General features: G+C 44.8%; 1 protein-coding gene and 1 long non-coding RNA gene across 6 annotated transcripts in view; one reads left to right on the top strand and one right to left on the bottom strand.

Moving 5' to 3' along the window:
* Positions 1-2298, bottom strand: part of CFHR5 (complement factor H related 5) — a 58698-nt gene extending 56400 nt beyond the window's left edge. For 3 of the 5 annotated variants that reach the window (XM_044377684.2, XM_057314868.1, XM_044377683.2), the window contains exon 1: positions 2100-2263. In XM_044377684.2, coding sequence (XP_044233619.1) covers positions 2100-2157 — 58 coding nt within the window. In that variant the 5' untranslated portion in view covers positions 2158-2263. Of the gene's footprint in view, positions 1-2099 lie in introns of all 5 variants that reach the window. The other 2 variants (XM_044377682.3, XM_044377685.3) reach the window with 2 other exon arrangements.
* On the top strand, positions 371-17463 carry LOC123000163 (uncharacterized). The gene is made up of 4 exons (XR_008960292.1): positions 371-563; positions 11661-11758; positions 15399-15558; positions 16124-17463. It is a non-coding gene; the product is annotated as an uncharacterized LOC123000163 (long non-coding RNA).
* Positions 17464-20556: the final 3093 nt, after the last annotated feature.

Raw genomic sequence — 20556 nt, 5'->3', positions numbered from 1 at the left:
ATCATCCCTCTTCTACCTATACTTCAATGCTCATTCTGCAACATTTTGCAAAAATATTCACTGTGCGCACAGCGATGTGCTAGCTCTGAAAAGTTAACTTCTCTTGGCAAACCTCCCTTAGCCAGTCACCCTCTCCAAAAGTAGGAGATGATGTCTCCTGTCTCTGCATTCTGATAAAAGCTCATGACTACATTTCCAATGAGATAGAGACACACCCTCATGTATACACACGTAGATCACACATACATACATAGGTACACGTAGTCTTGCATTCTATTTGCTTATTGAAGGACACTCAAAGCTGTAGTGAAGCACAGAGTTTTCATTTTCTTTTGAGCTTCTTTGATGCAGCAGAATGTTGTGCTCGATCAGTATTTCGCTATGGAAAGCATGTAGGGTTGGGGGGGTTATATAAGCATGACTTTAACACGCAGCTTTTGCTCTGGGGCCAGTTTCTCAACAGGCATGGAATCCTACCTGCGACACAAACTTGCAGGCCATTGAACATCGACACAACTTCTGGATAGAGCTTCACTGAAGGTTCTCCAGGAGACTAGTTTGAGGTTTGAATATCTTTTTCTGGGTTATGGGTTGTAAAAATTCTACCTATTATTCTCATAGTTTACACTTCTTTTCCTCTGCTTTTTGCCCATTTAGAAATCCTCTCTTAATGCCATCACTAAGATGTTTAAAACAATATATACCAGACACACAGATTGAAAAAAAAAATCAAATACACCTATCTCTACAGTTGTTCAGTGAGGCTGTTGTACAGTCTAACCAGATAATTTGCTATTTTCAATGGAGACTAAGTAATGCCTGTTGTACTCTTTTTTTTTAAAGATTTTTATTTTTTATTTATTTATTTGACAGAGAGAGACAGCCAGCGAGAGAGGGAACACAAGCAGGGGGAGTGGGAGAGGAAGAAGCAGGCTCCCAGCAGAGCAGGCAGCCTGATGGGGGACTCGATCCCAGGACCCTGGGATCATGACCTGAGCTGAAGGCAGATGTTTAACGACTGAGCCACCCAGGTGCCCCTGCCTGTTGTACTTTTACCCCCATCAGCTAATTGCTCTGCTGTGATTCTATCTCAATGTTAAAAATAGTAACAAACAAAAGGAGTTTCAAGTCCATAGAAATAAGGTTTTATAACTTTTATGATGGTGGCTCTTAAAAGTAAAGTATTTTTATTGCTCCTATTTTTCTCTTATGTTAGGATTAAAAAGAAACTTCCCCCAAAGAACGTCCATTATATGAAAAAATTAGCAAGCAACAAAATAGCAAAATAAACCCCTTCTGGAAATCAAACAATGAAACACAGGACTGAAACTCTATTTCCGCACATGGTCTAATCAGCGGTCCTGGATCTTGTTAGAGGTTTCGTTTGCAATTATTTGGATATGATGATTTTTATTTCAACGTGAAATAAGATGAGACAGTTTTTTAAATATTATAAGATGTGGTTTATCGTCTTAATAAAGATGGACAATTTCTTTTCACTTTTAAAATTTGCTGAAGAGCTCAGAAAAAGCAAATAACAAACAAAAAACTCATTGACATTTCACTGGTTTATTACATTAAAAAATTAGGATATACTGGACTGTTTTACTAAAAGAGATTTTCCCTTTGTTGAATGATAATTAGATTGAAAAAGGAAGTTCCTGGTTTAATAATATTTAAATCTTAATTTAACAAATCTATGAAAATGCGAATATTTTGAAGATGTCCTGAAGTTCTTGGGATGTTTTCTCTGGCCAGTGGCATTGCAGAGTTTATGGAGAATGACACTGGTAGCCGACCCTTTTGACTTTATTATATGCAGCTTTTTCATCCTGTAATTCCTCTGCAAATGTCATATTTGGTGGCTATTCCCACTTGGGAACTTAGAGGACAGAGAAAATCATTTCATTCTATTTTCTCTTAATTTCATATTAAAAACATTTTTATAAAATAGATTAAATTATAAGCCTTTATTCAAAATGTTCTTACCTATTTATTCATTTTTAGACATAATTGCACACACACACACACACACCCAACACACACACATATGAGAGAGGAACTAAATATTCAGATCTGCTCTTGTGTTTTCAACTTACCTTGCACCCCAACAGTAGAAATCCATAAGATTAGAATGGCATTAAGTAAAAGCGGCATGCTAGATTATCCCCAGCACATATACTGAGAAATGGTCCAACAACGGTGGTATTGCTCAAGATCCTGCTTTCATTTGGGGTGATATGGATGACTTTTGAATTTCATTGCACTGCCAGGAAGCTGGCGTAGTGAAATTCTTTTGGTAAATATCAAAGTTCACAGAGGGTAGCGTGAAAAAACTAAATAATGTCTTATTTGTGTTTTCACATCAAGACTAAATTCGACTCTTGATATTTACTTGAGCAGAATAATAGCTGTGCGACTTCCTTGCTGCAGTTACAAAGTTTCTAAGTTTGAAACAGTCAGAAATGGACCCCTGAGGAGGAGAAATGAAGCCCTTCCTCGCCTCTTGCTAGCCAGGAGGTCAGCTGTCTCAGAAGGCAATCAGTCCTCGTTCTAATGCCATGTCCATCTTTAGTTATTATAAATTCCTCTTCGAACTGGCACTAAGAATTAGGTTCCCTCTTAATAGTTGTTATATGTTTGTGGATATTTTTTAAATGTTGTCAAGAATAATTTTGTCAAATAATGCTTCCTGGAATTTTTGAACAAAGTATATTTCAAACTCCTTTAGGTGGGACTGGCAAGAATGGCTAGGACAGGAGTGTGGTAGATTCCCTTTCCAAAAGGCAGAAGTAAAACTGGACAAAATTGTGTGTGTGTGTGTGTGTATATATATATATATATATATATATATAAACATTATATATATATAAACATTATATATAAACATTATATATATAAACATATATATAAACATATATAAACATTATATATATAAACATTATATATATAAACATATATATAAACATATATAAACATTATATATAAACATTATATATATAAACATATATAAACATATAAATATTATATATATAAACATTATATATAAATATTATATATATAAACATATATAAACATATAAACATTATATATATAAACATTATATATAAACATTATATATATAAACATATATATAAACATATATAAACATATATATAAACATTATATATAAACATTATGTATATAAACATATATATAAACATATATAAACATTATATATATAAACATTATATATAAACATTATATATAAACATATATAAACATTATATATATATAAACATTGTATATATATATATAAACATTATATATATAAACATTTAGAGTTTCTGTAAATTGGCCAAAGAGCATACTGTTGAGAAACGTTTATTAAAGAAAATCTCCATAATTCTCACTAAAAAAGAGTGGCTGCTCCCACCCTTCTCTGACCCCTGCCCCATTCTGTGGCTCACAAGTTTGACTCAGGTGGGTAGGCAGGCTCTGCTGCCCTGCTCGAGCAGAATGACTTTATAGCAGATGTTGGAAAACACCCACACCCAATGACACTGTTGAATACAATAGAGATTATTGTGGGAAACAATGCAGGAAGGCTAACATCTCTACATGCTACTGTTGGGGCAAGTAACAAAATGGCAGACTAGCCAGAAACTGAACAGGGAGATTTGGGGGAAAAAACCAAAAAGGGCCCCCCTAAGATAATACTTCCTGCTGGTGGTCCAGAAGTTACTGGGTATATAACAACTGTATCCAGTCAGAGACACCAGAGAGGGCCCTGTGAGCTGCTGGTCCCTGGTTAAATGTAGAGCAGACTTGTACACTCCCTGAACTTTGAAAGCATTTCCTAAACCACATACGGTTTCAGACACAAAAGGTAGGGTGTTTAGAGGGTCCATATGTTTAAGGATAACCTCTGACCCATTACGGGTTGACTTAATCTACGCTGACTCAGGAATGATGCCTAGGAAGTCAGACTAAAAAATAAAAAGAAATAAGACCTGAGCACTGACATCAAAATCTATATACCACCAGACCCAAACCCCACAGAATTAGTCCAGGCTACTCACTGAACAAATAAACACGTTAGCAATGCAACCCCACTAGGCAGCCAGTCCCAATGGGAGCTGAGAGTCGCCAGGTTGAAGCCGCTGCCTCAGAAGATCACCAGGAGGGACTGGGAGGTCTTGCCAGGGTATCCACCAACAAGGAGAGACACTAGGAGGCTTTGATTGCTGGAGAATCCGGGGATCCCCCCAGGCAGGAAGTCTGCATGGGGACTGACTGTTGCCCATCTGTAGTTGTCTGCTTGGAGCACTTTCCAAAGGTAGGCTTCTCCACACCAGAGGCTAACCAGGTGCTTGGGGCCGAGCTGAAGCAGCAGAAGCCGGGGACCCCATGGAGCAGCCAGTCCACATGGGGCCTGTCACCCGTATCAGCCGCTGCCTCAAAGATTTTCACGGGATTAGAAACCTCCTCCTTTGAGATTGTTGGGGATAAACCCTAGCTCCCCAGGCCCGGAAGCCTCAGCTGCGCAAGGGTAAAATTCAGGGCATGTACTGCTCATGTAGGAGCCATATGGTTCAGGGAAGCCAGGGCCCTGGGACAGGCAATGACAGCTTAGGCCAGGGCGCAGGGCAGGCCTGGGAGGGTGGGTATGAAACATCTGTCTAATTCCAAGGCTTAATCGACACAAATGTGCATATTCTCATTAGGTGCAGAGCGGGGCGGGCAGCGCTGACCAGGGTGCTCTCCAATCAGAGATACCTGGGGGCCCTCTGTTGCTGGTGAACATCAGGACCCCATCAACAGCCAGTCCAAATGGGGACACTGTTGCCAGGTTGAAGCTGTTGCCTCCGAAAGACTTTCTAGGGGTGGGCTCCTTCTACTCAGAGGACATTGAGGTCATTGAGGTCATTGCGGTTGGCCCCCACAGCCCAAGGCCGGGTGACGGGATACAGAGCACACATGAGCAGGCCTGGCAGTTGAGGCTGAAAGGAGACCTGCAATGGTGGGCGAGGCGCATCCCAGGAGAGAGCTAGTGGGAAAACGGGGCATCAGCCTAAAGAACGAGGCCGACTTACATTATGGAATATTCCCCCCAAAAGCAGAGCTGGAGGTCTTTCAACTGCCTTACTAGGAAGTGGCCTGCCTGGCAGGACAGGGCATCTGCCACATGGAGACGCAGGGGAGTCCTGATTCCTACAGAAGCCCTGGAGCCTGGCAGGCGGCAAGTCTGCAGGGTGACTGCCTGTTGCCCTTTCGCACCTATTGGCTCAGAGCGATTTTCAAAAGATGGGCTCCCTCCACCCCAGGGGCGATACTGGCCGTGGAGGCCTGAATTTCACAGGCTTGGAGGGCAGGCTCTGCCCCAAGCCGGCTTTTGTGTACGTACTGTCCATGTGCAGGCCTCCTAGGTAAGGGTAGTCAGGGACCTGGAAAAGAGGGCATGTGTCCAGAAATACCAGGTTCCAGGAGCATACTCTTGGGGTACAAAGAATCTGCCTAATTCGAAACCCCCACCTCTGCAAATGTAAATATTCCCTCTGAAGGCATAGTTAAAGTAGTCTGGATTGCCTTGCGTGCATGGGTCATAGAGAGGCCATGCTTCCTCTGGTAAGAGGACCCCCTCCCCGCCCCCCCCCCCTCCGCCGAGGAGCCCTGGTTGCTGGAGAAGCCAAATACCCCAACAGGCAGCTAGTCCCAATGGGAACTCACTGTCTCTAGTTTAAGCTGGAGCCTCAGAATGATTTTAGTAGGGGGTGGGCTCTGTCCACCCTGCAGGCCGGCAGGTGTTTGGGGACGTGCTTGAGCTCCACAGGCAGAGAGGGCCCCAATAGCCAGAAGCCAATTGACAGAATATGGACCACTCCAGCACAGGCCATGCAAGTCCAAGTAGCCAGGGCAACCAGGGACCTGGACCTGGGCGATGCTGGCTGAGGCTGGGTCACAAGAGGGGACGGTTGGGAAACCTGGCATCTGCCCAATACCAAGGCTTAACATGCAAAATGGCACATATTCTCCATGAAGGCAGAGCTGGGAGAATCCGCACTGCCTTGCCTCAGTGGGGCAGGAAGGGGTGGTTGAGAAACCCCACGGTAAGAACACCTGGGATCCTTGATTGCGGTAGAAGCCATTGGGCAGCCGCTTCCAATGAGAATGAAGAGTCAACAGTTAAAAGCTGAAGCCTCGGAAAGAATTTCAGGCTCTCCCCCCACCCCGCAGCTAGTGGGTATTTGAAGACTGGCTTGAGCTCCACAGGCCTCTGAGGGCCCCACAAGCCAAGGGCCGGCTCCCATGGTATGGTCCACATATATGCAGGCTGTGCAGGTCAGGGCGGTCAGGGACCTTGACACAGGCAATGTCAGGTGAGGCGGGCCACAGGAGGGGGCTATTAGGGACACTCGAGTCTGCCTAATTCCAAGGCTTAACTTCCACAAATGCATATATTCCCCCTGAAGGCGGAGCTGCAGAAATAAGGGTGGCCTTGCCTGGGCCAGGCTGGGCTAGGTGACCGGAGGGTCCTCCAATAAGAAACACCTGAGGAGCCCTGATGGCTAGAAAAGCCTGATACCCCATCGGGAAGCCAACGCAAACGGAGGCAATGCAGATTGTTTTAAGCTGCTGCCTCAGAAGGGTTTTTCAGGGGGTGGGGCTCCCTGCACCCTGAGGTCATTCAGGTGCCTGGGTTCAGGCTGGAGTTCCACAGGCCTGGAGTGCCCCCTGCAGCCCAAGGCCACAGGGGGTGTGCCAACCGCGCATGCGCGGGTCTCCCAGATTAAATTGGCCTGGGATCTGGAACCCCGCAGAACTGGAGGTTTTTCAACAGCCTCGCTGGGGGAAGGATCGAGCCCACAGGACGGGGTATCTTCCATTTGGAGACAAGACTCCATCCAGAAACACGTCCACGTGGAGACCGTCTCCCATTAGTAGGGGTCAACTAGAAGCGATTTTCGTGTGGTGGGCTCCCCTCTCGCACGACTCTATGTAAGTGGTGGGGGCCTGGCCAGTGTTTCACGGGCTCTGAGGGCTGGGTCTGCCCAAGATTGGCTTACAGGATACGTATGTGCCTGCATGGGGACAAAGGTCAGGGGGGCCAGGGACCTGGAACAGGGCCAGCATCTGGAGATGCCAGGTCGGGGGAGCAGGCTCTTGAAGTTACAAAGTGTCTGCCTAATTCCAAGGCCCCCCCCTTACATAATTGGACATGTTCTCCCCGAAGGCGGTCCTTGAGAAATCTGGAGTACCCCCCAGTAAGAGACACCTGGGAACGCTGATTGATGCAGAAGCCCAGACCCCAGGAGACAGTAAGGCCACATGGGATTGACCGTCACTCGTTTCAGCAGCTCAGAGTAATTTTCGATTGTTGGGTCGTTGGCTCCCACCATTTTTGAGGCTATGCAGGTGATTGGGTTTCAGGCCTGGAGGGCCCAGCTGCCAAAGGGCCGCTGATGGGGTATGTATTGCGCATGCCCAGGCCAGGGTAGTCAGGGATCTTGAAAAGCACAAGTCCCCTGTGAGGCTGGGTCACAGGGACAGGCTAAGTCTGGACTGCCTTGTCAGGGTGGGGCCCAGCCGCAGGGCCAGGGTACCCTCCAATAAAAGACACAAGGCAACAATTGCTGGTGAAACCCGGGGCCCCTCAGGCAGCACGTCCACACGGGGATGTCTGTCAGCCTCTGTAGCTATCAGCTCAGTGCGACTTTTGAAGGGTGGGCTCCGTCCACACCAGAGGCTATACAGATGGTTGGGCCCTGGCTGGGTTTTCACAGGCTTGGAGTGCCAGGTCTGCCAGAGGCCAGCTTACAGGTTATGGGCTGTGTATGTGTGGGCCATGCAGGTCAAGGTAGCCAGAGACCTGGAACAGAGCAAGTCTTCTAAGAGGTAGGGTTCAAAGGAACAGTCTCTTGGGGTTACAAGTCCTCTGCCTAAGTCCTAGCCCCAACCTACATGGTTGTGATTGCGGTATGAACGTGGGTATGAATGCATATTCCCAGTGACATTGAGTAGTCTGGACCCCCTTGCAGGGCTAGATCAGTGGGATAGCAGGGATATCCTGCAATAAGAGCCTCCTGGGAACCTGGATGGACGCAGAAGCCCAGGACTTCAGCACGCAGTAAGTCAACGTGAGGATTGACTGTTGCCCTTTCTTGTGACTGTTTCAGAGCAATTTTCGGGAGTTTGGTGCCCCCCGTCCCCCCTGTTGAGGCACAAGAGCAGGCTATCGGAAGTACCTGGCATCTGCCTGTTTCCAAGATTTAACCACAAATGTGCACAGTCCCCTGGACGGCAGAGCTGGAGAAATCTGGTTGGCCTTGCCTGGGCTAGGCATGATGGCCACCACACCCTCCAATAAGAGACACCTGGGAGCCTTGATTGTTGGAGAAGCCAGATACCCTGTCAGGCAGCCAATCCAAATGGGGGCCATCACCAGTTTAAAGCTGCTGCCTTAGAAAGATTTTCAGGGTTGGGCTCCTTTGTCCTGGAGGCTTTGCAGGTGGTTGGATACTGGCCCCAGCTTCAGAAGCCTGGAGGGCCTGTGCTGCCCCCAAACTGACTGCCTGAGTGCATACTGCACAGCACAAGTCACACGAGTCTGGGAAGCCAGGGACCTGCAACAGGACAAGTGTGTGGAGAGGCCTGGTTCCAAGAGTGAGCTCTTAGATGTCCGTGACATCTGCCTCATGCATATTCCCCCTGCAAGTATATCTGGAGGGTACTGCCCTCCTTTCTCAGGACAAGGCTGGGCACGCAACTTGGGTATCTATCATCTAATAAGAGACACCTGGGAGTCCTGGTTGATGGCAAACCCTGGAACCCTTATAGGCAGCAAGTTCAAATCAAGACTGATAGTGGCCAATTTGCGGCTTTTGCCTCCATGTAATTTGGGGGCTGGGCCCTGCACCACTAACCTGGAGGGCCCCAGCTGCCTCAGGCCATCTGAAGGGGTATGCACTGCCCGTGCCTGGTCAAATCAGTTCAAGGTAGCCCGGAACCTGGAAATGGATCCAGGTAGGCCAGGTCAAGGAATAGGATGATGTGAACAAAAGGCATGTGCCTCAATTCAAACTGTAACCTATGCGAAGGCACAGGCTTCCTTTGAAGACAGCTGGAGGATACTGGTCTACCTTGCCTGGGCAGGGCTGGGCTTTCTCATTGGTTATCTCATAAGAGACACCTGGGAATCCTGGTTGATGAAGCAGCCCAGAACCCCTTCAGGCAGGAAGTCCAAATGGAGATGGATAGTGGCCAGTTTGCCACTGCAGCCCCAGAGTGATATCTGGTGGTGGGCACACTCCACACTGTAGCCTACGCAGGTATTGGTGTCTGGTACCACTTCCATTCCTTGGAGGTTCCCAGCTGTCTCAGGGGGATGAACTGCACACAGAGCCAGGGACCTGGGACAACTCTGGTCTTGAGACGCTGGATTAGAGGAGTGGCTCTTAGGGACAAGATGTATGGGTACTTGCAATCCCTATCCTTCCCCACAGGCACTATCCCCTCTGAGGCAGAGCTCGAGGTTACTGGACTGCTGTGGTCGTACAGGGCCAGGAGTGCTCTCAGGTATCACCGAATAAGAGACTCTTGAGAGTCTTGTGGGAAGGAGAAGCCCCGGGTCCACTCAGGCAGCAAGTTTAAATGTGGACGACTGCCCCCAGATCGTAGCTGTTCCATCAGGGTGAAGTTTGGGGCTGGTCCCATCCACAGTAAACCTTTGCAGGTGTTTGGGAGTGGGCCGTGGCTCCACAGGGCTGTAGGGCCACAGCAACCCCAAGTGGCTGAAGGGGTGCTTTACTGCCCGTGCGTGGGCCGAGAGGAAAGGTCAGGTTAGCCAGGAACCTGGGATAGGGCAAGTGTCAGGAGAGCCCATGCCACAGGTGTGGACTCTTGGTGGTACAGGTGTCAGCTCCATTGTAAGGCCTCCCCATCCATCATATATAATACTCCCCCTGAAGACAGAACTGGAAGTTTGCCAACTGCTTTGCCAGGGAGGGGCAGGGTATGCAGCTCAAGGTATCTTCCATTAGGAGACACCTGGGAGTCCTGATTCCTAAAGCAGCCCTGGACCCCATCAGGCAGCAAATCCCCATGGGGACTGACTGTGGCCCATTTGCAGCTGCCACTTCAGAGCATTTTTCAGAAGGTGGGCTCTCTCCATGTCAGAGGTTATGGAGGTGGGTGTTGGCCTGGCTGGAGTTCTATAGGCTTGGAGATCCAGGTCTGCCCAAGGCCAGTTTACAGGTATGTTCTGTGCATATGCAGTATGCACAGGCCAGGGTAGCCAAAGATCGGTTATAGGATTGGGCTCTTGGGGTTACAAGTCACCTGCCTTGTTTCAAGCCCTAACCTAAACAAATGCACTTATTTCCTCTGAAGGCAGATCAGGAAGAAGTTGGACTGGGCAGGGTGTTTCTGGGCAGAATGGCCAGGGCACCCTCCAATAAGAGACACCTCAGAGCCTTGATTTCTGGAAAAGACTGGGACCTCACTAAGCAGCCAGTCCAAATAAGGACCGTCTCTCACCCATTTAAAGCTGTCATGTCAAAGATTTTCACAGAAGGGATCCCTCTACCCAGGAGGCTACATAGGTGGTTGGGGACCATCTTGAGCTGGAGGGCCCATGGCCACCTGCTGTGGTGCATACAGCATATGTGTTGGCTGTGAAGTTCAGGGGAGACAGGAACCTGGAATGGTGACCTTTTGTGGGTCAAAGACATCTCCCTAATTCTAAGCCCTAACCTTCATAAATGCACATATTCCATCCAAAGTTATAACTGGAGGAAACTGGATACCATGCCGGCATGGGGCTGGGCAGTCTGACTGCAGTATCCTTTAATAAGAGAGACCTGGGAGTCTTGATTGCCCGAGAAGTACAGGACCCCATCCGGCAGGCAGGCAGTCAAATGGGGACTGTTTCAAGTTTAAAGGTGATACCTCAGAAGGATTTCAGGGGTGAGCTCCCTTCATGCTGGAGGCTCTGCCAGTAATTGTGGACCAGCCCAACCCCACATGCCTGAAGGTCTTTGGCTGCCAAGTTCAGCTATAGGGTGCATACTGCATGTTTGTTGGCCATGCGGATCTGGAAAGCCAGAGACCTAGAACCTGCAATTTATGGAGAATCCAGGTCTCAAGAGCAGTCTCTTGGGGTTCCATGGCATCCTCTTTATTCCAACCCCTAACCAACCCAAATGCACATGTGAGGGCCAAGGCAGGCCACCCAAAATGTGCCACTTTGGCATATTAATAATTTTGAATTAAAGTTACGTAAGAAACAGTGCAAGAAAGACACCCAGACCACCCCCCTTTGTCTCCAGAAAACAGGAAATAATTCTTCCATGTAAAGAGGAGACTTCTTGCACCAGGAAGTAAAGAGAAATCCTATCACCAGAGATAGGGAACCCAGAGCCAGTAAAGCTGTGTAAATATTTTACTTTTACCAATTTACCACCCCTGTCCAAATTCTGTTTTAAATCCCTTACTAATTGAAGCTCCCAAACACGTTTTCTTCATCCGGTCAATTCCTCACAGATTTATTGCTTCTTTGTCTAAAAAATATAACAGCCACCTGCCTTAGTAATTTGAGTCTCAATTTTAATATTTGGCCTCTGTGCACACACAATTTTGCTTTTTTCTCCTGTTAATCTATCTTATGTCAATTTAATTCTTAGGCCAGCTAGAAGAATGTTGAAGAGTACAGAAATCTTTTGCCTCTGCAACACTTGATGTAATCGGCAGGATAAACTTCCCTGGCTGAACACAACTACAGGTGAGAGATCCTGAGACACCTGACAAAAGCTGGAAGTAGGTAGGAATTTTTGACACAACAGCCCCTGGCTCTCTGTCTTGGGGGGGGGGCGGGGGATGGTGTCTAATGTACCTGAAAGTGGTGAGAGTCCTTTTTCTCTCTCTCTTTCTAAATTAAGATCAGCTTGAGAAAATATTTGTGGAATCAGTTGCTTGGACTTGGCAACTCTAGTATATTTGGTAGAATAGTCTTGATTTGACTGATCATTTCCTCCTTGAGGTGGTCACTGCTTTCCCTTATCTTTGCGTCATCTGTCATAAATAGGAATTACTATGGGGAAAGAATGCAGACATGGGCCCTATCAGCCTGCTGTTCAAGTAGGGCTCACAGGCTGGTGAGTTCACAGTTCTCAGACTGGTGTCCTTTTGGCCAAACTTTGCTGTGGATTCCCTTTATAAGAACCAGATGAAGTTTTTCCTTTGATCTTGTTCTATGTCCTGAGAGCTTGACTTTGTGACCAGCAAGAATATTCTGTTTGTCTCTACCATTCAGAGGGTACACTTAGTTGGCTATACCTTGGTGGTCGGTTGAATAGACTGGGATTCTGAAACGTAAGGTTTAAGCAGCACTCCATCCAGCAATGCCAGGGGAGATTGTCATAAGAGGTTGCGGCCCAAAGGGACCTTTGTTATCTTAAACTTTGTTGCTTCTTAGCCCTGGAAAAGTCCCATTCCAGTAGTACCTGTCTGGTGAAATAGCTTAGGGGGTCTGAGACTAGAGACATCTTACATTTTCATGGGAGATCAGGGACACTGTCTTCACTACACCATCCTTTTTGTTATTGGACAAGGGCCCATTGCTCAATGTATAGCAAGCCAAACACTGATGCTGGTTTTGTGGTAGAGAAAAAGTGTTTTATTGAAGGGTGCCAAGCAAGAAGATGGGAGAAAATTTCTCAAATCTGCCTCCCCAAAGGGTTGAAGTTGAGTGTATTGAAGGATAAGAGGTCGGAGTGTGACAGAATATGTAGCTTGAATGGAATATGCTGACTGGTGTATGGGAAAAGGGAGGTGTCCTCCTTTCCGAGTACGGGAATTCAGGAATCCTGTCTTTTCATGGGACACATGTTCATTAAATGGTAGGATAAGCATGACAACTGGGGGAGATCTCAGAGTGTATCATCACAGAAGTTACTTTCATTCATTCTTGGTCCCTTCTGTGTAACTATGAGAATTCTTCCTGGTTTGCTCCAGTCTCAGCTAGTCTTGCTGGTGGTCAGTCAACTTCTGCAAAACAAGCTCATAAATCAGTCAGGTTAACCAGAGTTTCCTTAGAGTAGAACAACCAAGTATTTTTTAACTCAGCATATCCGTTTTAGTCCCCTCCATCATTTGATAATTCCCCAGTCCTGAGAGAATGGGATGATGACCACTCTGGCTACTTCCTGCTGATTTTAGGGGCATAGTTTGGGGCTTGAGGAATGAAACTATTTTGAACTTACTTGGAAGTATTTTCTTGTTCCTGGCTGTACATGCACATTTTGCATAACCAGGATATTAGTTCCTTCTTCAACCATCCTGGAACAACACTTTGCACACATTTTGTCATTCCATATCTAATAATTAGTATGATGCATATGAACATGTCCGTTTTTATTAGTTCCTGTAACATCAATACCTTGGAGGATCTATGAAAATAAACCTAAAAACCAGTGTGATCCCAGAATCCCTATGTCACTATATCCAATTGTTTGAAACATAGGCAACTGGTCTTCTCATGTTATCAAGAGTCCATGTTAACACTCTAAGACTCTGTCTTTCACGCATAAGTCAGAGGGCTTTCTTATATCTGGAAGTCCCAATGCTGGTGCCTTTAACAAATTGTTTTTAATGACATGGAATGCCTGGTGACATTTTCCCGTCCAATTACAGAGTTCATTGTTTCCTCAGTTGAGGGCTTCATAGAAGGGCTTAGCTGTGAATCTAAAGTTGGAAATCTAGATATGGCAGAATTCTGCCATACCTAAAAATCTCCATAGTTGCCTCTACGTAGTGGGTACCTCAGCCCTGGCTAATGCCTCTCCCCTATCAGGGAGGAAACTTGTTTGCCCCTGAGACCATTTAAACAGCAAATATTTCACAGAGGGTTGAGAAATTTGCCCCTCTTTTTTGGATACCTCATCCCCAGGCAGCTAGAAAGTTCTGAGTCAAAATAGTCTTTAGTCTCTGGTCTTACTGGCTATCAAAATGTCATCCACATATTGAAGCAAGTCACCCTCTGTGAGCTGAAGTTTTCTCAGATCTTTAGCCAGAACCTCACCAATAATAGGGCATTCTTAAATCCTTGGGGGGGGGTACAGTCCAGCAATATCGCTGCTTAACCTTAGTGTTCAAGTCTTCCCATTCAAAGGCAAATAGTTCTTGAGATTCTGGACTTAAGAGGCACACAGAGAAACACATACTTTAAGTTGAACACAGTGAACCAGTGAAAATCTCCAGACAAGGCGATGAGCAAGGTGTAAGGATCAGGTACCACCAGGTAACCATATTCCATTATTTGTTTAATTGATCTGAGGTCTTGGACAAAGTGATATTCTCTTGTGCAGTCTTCTGATCCAGCAAGAGTGGATTGTTGGAGGTGAGCGACAGGACTGAATGAGTCCTCTTCCAAAAAGGCAATGACCAGCGGCTGCAAACCTCATTTAAGATGTTGCCTTAGGGAACACTGGTTTAGGTTTGGAATCTTTGCCTTAGGGCAAAACTTCACCTGGGTGCGTGCTTCGGTTTTTGCCCATCCAGTCCTCCCACCTGCCCAAATGTTGGGGTTTACCTTTTGTAGAATCTCTTCTGACAAGTCTGTTGGTTGTTCCTCTCCTGATTGTAATATTGCCTGGAACGCGCAAGTTGCTCTGGTAGTTCTTTGATACCTATTTGCCTAGACAAAAAAGTGACTTGAGTATTGAGTTTATTCAGCAAGTCCCTTCCGAATAGTGGTGTGGGACACTCAGGCATAATCAAAAAAACTGTGTTTCAAATAAGTTTCTCCAATTTGACAACCTAGGGGTTGGAAGAACAACAGTCTTTGCAAAGGTTCTCCTGACACTCCTGTTACTCTCATGGAGGATAATTTTATTAAGCAAGTATTTCAAACAGAATAGGTGGTGCCCGTGTCGATCAAAAATTCAGTCATCCATTTTCCCACCGTCAGTTGTGCCAGGGCTCCTTGTGAGAAAGGTTAATGGAGCCGGTGGGTTGTAATAGAGTGAGGGCTTCATCACTCTTGATCAGTCTCAGTAAGCTGGGACATTTCAAGAGTAATGAGATCTTGCTCCCCTTTCTCCCCAGGAGCTTTGTTTAATCTAGGGGCAATTCTTTTTTCCAGTGGCTTTCCTGTTTACAACAGGCACACTGCCAAGGCCCTATTGTAGCGGCCTCTTCTGATTCTGCTTGCCAGGAATTCTTACTCTGGGTTTGTTACCTCTTCTGTGTCCACCCTGTGTGAGGACCGTAGCAACCAAGGTCGCTGGTTTCATCTTGCATTGTTCCTTTTCCTTCTGTTGGTGATCTCTGCCGTTAAAGACCTTAAAGGCAATTTCACCCAATTGTGACATAGACATTTCTATGGCCGCTTCCAACCTCTGCCGTTTCTTTCAAATATCTAGGACACTAGCGTCATTCCCCCTATCCTTTGCATCTCCGTTGGGGTCAGCCGCCAGCACCACCATGGCTGTCGCAGCCCTTAACAGACTGCCTAGAGCCTCAACCTGGGGCTTCTCAGCTTCTTCTAACCTCATTCTCCAGTCTTCTGACATAAGGCGAGTGGTGAGTACACTGTCTACATTTGCCCCGATGAGGTTATGGGTAGTAAAACTGGGGAGAACAAGTTTTCCATTCCTTTGGGGCCATCTCTATATGTTGGCATATTATTTTTCCAATTAAACAAGTTGGAAGTAGAGAAAAAGGGAATGTCCCCAAATCATTTCATTCCCCAGTGGGCACTTGCCTTAAAGGGAATTGGCCTGCCTGAATTTGAGCGGCTCCCTGGCCAAATTTTGCTCCCTGCCCTGTTGGGTATGAGAAGGAGAGACTATTTCTTTCTACTCTGACTGACTCCTCATGAGCCTGGGACCCTAGAGCCCATGGCTCTGAGGTTTGTGTAGCTGGAGCCCCTGCTGCACCGCCCTGTGGAGGTCGAACTGGAGCCTTTGGTAAATTCAGCTGTGTTAGTTGAGGGGTCGTCCTGTCACTCATTACACTCTGGTAAAACCTTGGGGGTTTATCCCCCTGTTGGACCATAGTTTCTTCTGTACCAGCTTGTTCTGCTACGACAGCATGAAAGATTGTACATACAGAATGTCATTCATCTCATTTCTCCTCTCTTTTACAGAACAATTCTAACTGGAGAATAGTATTGTAATCCAAAGGCCCATTTTCAGGTCACATTTCTCCTGAGTCCAGGGAGCATTGTGGCCAAGCAATATTGCAGAAAAATATCATCTTGTTTTTCAAGGGATCATAACCACCAGCTGCCCAGTTCTTAAGTATGCATACCAAAGGGCTGCATGAAGAGATCAAATTACTATTACCCATGCTTTGGCTTTAATTTACTTCCTTTATCCTAACCAAGATATTGCCTAATACAATGCTAGCAAAACTAGATGCACTTTATCAAAAATTCAAGAACTAAGAAAACAAGAGAACTTCTGTGCGTAGGGTCCCTAACTCTTCTTTGATGTCAGGATTTCCCCCAACGAAGGCTTCCTTTCAGAAGTCAAAGCTTCCTTGTGGAACTCTATCATGTTGGACCCTAGAAGAGGATCAAAGAGAAGAGAAGAACTTGTCCTGTGCTGTCACACATGAAGTATTCAACAACAGACTTTTTCCAAATCAAGTCCTCTTTTTCCACCACAAAAATGAAACTAAAATGTGGAATGTTGGCATCATCCCACCATGAGGGAATCCCTAGACACCTCCCTGGATCAATGGTCCAGGCAGCTGCTGGACCCCTTCACAGAATCCTGGGCAAGCAAGGGGCAGCGAACCACAGACAGGTGTCCAGACAGGACTTAGTGTCCCTTCTTGGTCGCCAGTGCTTTGTGAGTCCAACACTGATGCTGGTTTTGTGGTAGAGAAAAAGGGCTTTATTGCAGGGCACCAAGCAAGGAAATGCGAGAAAATTTCTCAAATCTGCCTCCGCAAAGGGTTGCCGTTGGGTGTATTTAAGGTCAAGGGGGCAAGATGTCACAGGTATGTAGGTTGAATGAACTATGCTGATTGGATATAGTGGAAAAGAGAGGTGTTCTCCTTTTTGAGTATGGAAATTCAGGAATCCTGTCTTTTCATGGGACACATGTTCATTAAAGGGCAGGGTAAGCATGCTGATGCAGGAGATCTCAGAGTGTGTCATCACAGACGTTATTTTCACTCACTCTTGGTCCCTTCTCTGCAACTGCAAGAATTCTTCCTGGTTTGCTCCAGTCTCAGCTAGTCTTGCTGGTGGTCAGTCAACTTCTACAAAATAAGCTCACAAAATCAATCAGGTTAACCTGAGTTTCGTTAGGGTAGAACAGTCAAGCATTTGTTAATTCAGTGTTTTGGTTTCACTACCTGTGGAATGAAGATCTTTGCTTTCTTAGCCTATTTTTGGGAGTAAACTTTTGGATCACGGGGGCTGTGTTATCTGTGCCTCTCTGGGGACACTTGTGTCCGTGGTCTAAACCCGGAGAGTGGCTCCCGGTCTTTTTTTTTTTTTTAATTAATTAAAAATTTAATTCCAGTGTAGTTAACATAAAATCTTACATTAGCTTCAGGTGTACAATATAGTGATTCAACAGTTCTATACATTACTCCGTGCCTTTTAAGGTAAATGTACTCTAAATTCCCTTCACCTATTTCACCCATCCCCCAGCCCACCTCCCCTTTGGTAATCATGTTTGTTCTCTATGGTTAAGAGTGTGATTTTTGGTTTGTCTTTTTTTTTTCCTTTGTGCATTTGTTTTGTGTCTTAAATTCCACGTATGAGTGAAATCATACAGTATTGGTCTTTCTCTGACTGACTAATCTCACTTAGCATTATACTCTCTAGATCCATCCATGTTGTTGCAAATAGCAAGATTTCATCCTTTTTATGGCTGAATAATAATCGTGTGTGTGTGTGTGTGTGTGTGTGTGTGTGTGTGTAGAGCTTCTTTATCCATTCATCTATCGATGGACACTTGGGCTGCTTCCGTATCTTGGCTACTGTAAATAATGCTGCAGTAAAATAAGGGTGCATATGTCCCTTCACATGTGTGTTTTCATATTCTTTGGGTAAATACCCTGTAGTATGATTACTGGATCATAGGGTAGTTCTATTTTTTCACTTTTGAGGAGCCTTCATACCATCTTCCACAGTAGCTGCACCAGTTTGCATCCCACCAACGGTGCACAAGGTTCTTTTTTCTCCACAGTCACCAACACTTGTTTCTCGTGTTTGTGATTTTAGCCATTGACAGGTATGAGGTAATACCTCATTGTAGTTTTGATTTGCATTTCCATGATGAATGATGTTGAGCATCTTTTCATGTGTTTGTTGGCCATCTGGATATCTTCTTTGGAGAAATGTCTGTACATGTTTTCTGGCTACTTTTAATTGGATTATTTGGTTTTGGGGCATTGAGTTATAGAAGTTCTTTATATATTTTGGATACCCTTTATTAGATATGTCATTTGGAAATATCTTGTCCCAGTCAGCAGGTTGTCCTTTAGTTTTGTTGATTGTTTCCTTTGCTGAGCAGAAGCTTTTTATTTTAATGTAGACCCAGTAGTTTATTTTTGCTTTTATTTCCATAACCTCTGGAGACATATCTAGAAGCATGTTGTTATGACCAATATCAGAGAAATACTGCCTGTGCTCTCTCCTAGGGTTTTTATGGCTTCAGATCTCACATTTAGGCACTTAATCCATTTTGAGTTTGTGTATGGTATTAGAAAGTGGTCCGGGGGCGCCTGGGTGGCACAGCGGTTGGGCGTCTGCCTTCGGCTCAGGGCGTGATCCTGGCGTTGTGGGATTGAGCCCCACATCAGGCTCCTCCGCTGGGAGCCTGCTTAATCTCCCACCCCCCCCCCCCCCGCTTGTGTTCCCTCTCTCGCTGGTTGTCTCTATCTCTGTCGAATAAATAAATAAAATCTTTAAAAAAAAAAAAAGAAAGAAAGAAAGTGGTCCGGTTTCATTCTTTTGCATCTAGCTCTCCAGTTTTCCCAACACCATTTGTTGAAGAGACTTTTTCCTATCACATATTCTTGCCTCCTTTATCAACTAGATTATATATTCGTGGGTTTATTTCTGAGTCTTCTATCCTGTTTCATTGATCTATGTGTCTATTTTTTTGCTAGTACCATACTGTTTTGATGACTATAGCTTTGTGATATAACTTAAAATCTGGAATTATGATACCTCAAGCTTTGCTTTTCTTTTTCAAGATCACTTTGGCTATTCGAGGTCTTTTGTGGTTCCATATAAATTTTAGGATTGTTTGTTCTATTTCTGTGAAAAATGCTGTTGGTATTTTGATAGGGATTGCATTGAATATGTAGATTGCTTTGGGTAGTATAGATATTTTAACAATATTTTTCCAATCCATGAGCGTGGAACGTCTTTCCATTTCTTTGTGTCATCTTCAATTTCTTTCATCCATATTTTATAGTTCAGAGTTTATTCCTAGGTATCTTATTATTTTGGTGCAATTGTAAATGGGGTTTTTCTTAATTTCTCTTTCCGCTGCTTCATTATTAGTGTATACAAACACAGAAGATTCCTGCACATTGATTTTTGTATCCTGCGACTTCGTGGAACTCATTTATTAGTTCCAGTAGCTTTTTGGTGGAGTCTTCTGCGTTTTCTGTATATAGTATCATGTCATCTATAAATAAAAATTTTCTTCCTCTTGACCAACGTATATGCATTTTATTTCTTATCTGATTGCTATAACTAGGACTTCCAGTACTATATTGAATTAAAGTGGTGAGACCATCCTTGTGTTGTTCCTGACTTCAGGGGGAAAGCTCTCAATTTTTCCCCATTGAGTCTGATGTTCCCTGTGGGTTTTTCATAGATGACCTTTCTTATGTGGGGGTGTATTCCCTCTAAACCCACTTTGTCAAGGGCTTTTATCATGAATGGATGTTGTATTTTGTCAACTGCTTTTTCTGCACCTATTGAGATGATCATCTGTGTTTTTATCCTTTCTCTTATTGACGTGATGTATCACATTGATTGACTTACAAATATTGAACCACGCCTGTATCCCAGGAATAAATACCATTTTATCATAGTGGTTGATTTTTTTCAAGTATTGTTGGATTCCATCTGTTAATATTTTGCTGAGGATTTTTGCATCTATGTTCATCAGAGATGCTGGCCTATAGTTCTCCTTCTTTATGGTGTCTTTATCTGGTTTTGGTATCAGGGTAACACCGACCTCAGAATGAATTTGGGAGTTTCCTTCTATTTTTGGGAATAGTTTGAGTACAGTAGATACTAAGTCGTCTTTATATGTTTGGTAGAATTTGCCTGTAAAACTGTTCGGTCCTGGACTTTTGCTTGTTGAGTTTTTTGATTACTGATTATATCTCCTTCCTGGTAATCAGTCTGTTCAAATTTTTTTATTTCTTCCTGCTTTAGTTTTGGTAATTTGTATGCTCCTAGGAACTCATCCATTTCTTCTAGGTTGTCTAGTTTGTTGGCATATAGTTTTTCATAATATTTTCTGACAATTGTTTGTGCTTCTGTGATGTTGGTTGGTATTTCCCCTCTTTCATTGGTGATTTCGTTTATTCAAG

This window comes from Ursus arctos, unplaced genomic scaffold (genome assembly GCF_023065955.2).
Source record: "Ursus arctos isolate Adak ecotype North America unplaced genomic scaffold, UrsArc2.0 scaffold_2, whole genome shotgun sequence".
In the NCBI taxonomy this organism is placed as follows: Eukaryota; Metazoa; Chordata; class Mammalia; order Carnivora; family Ursidae; genus Ursus; species Ursus arctos.
The sequence above is the reverse complement of the archived record's forward strand: the minus strand, read 5'-3'. Positions and strand labels throughout refer to the sequence as shown.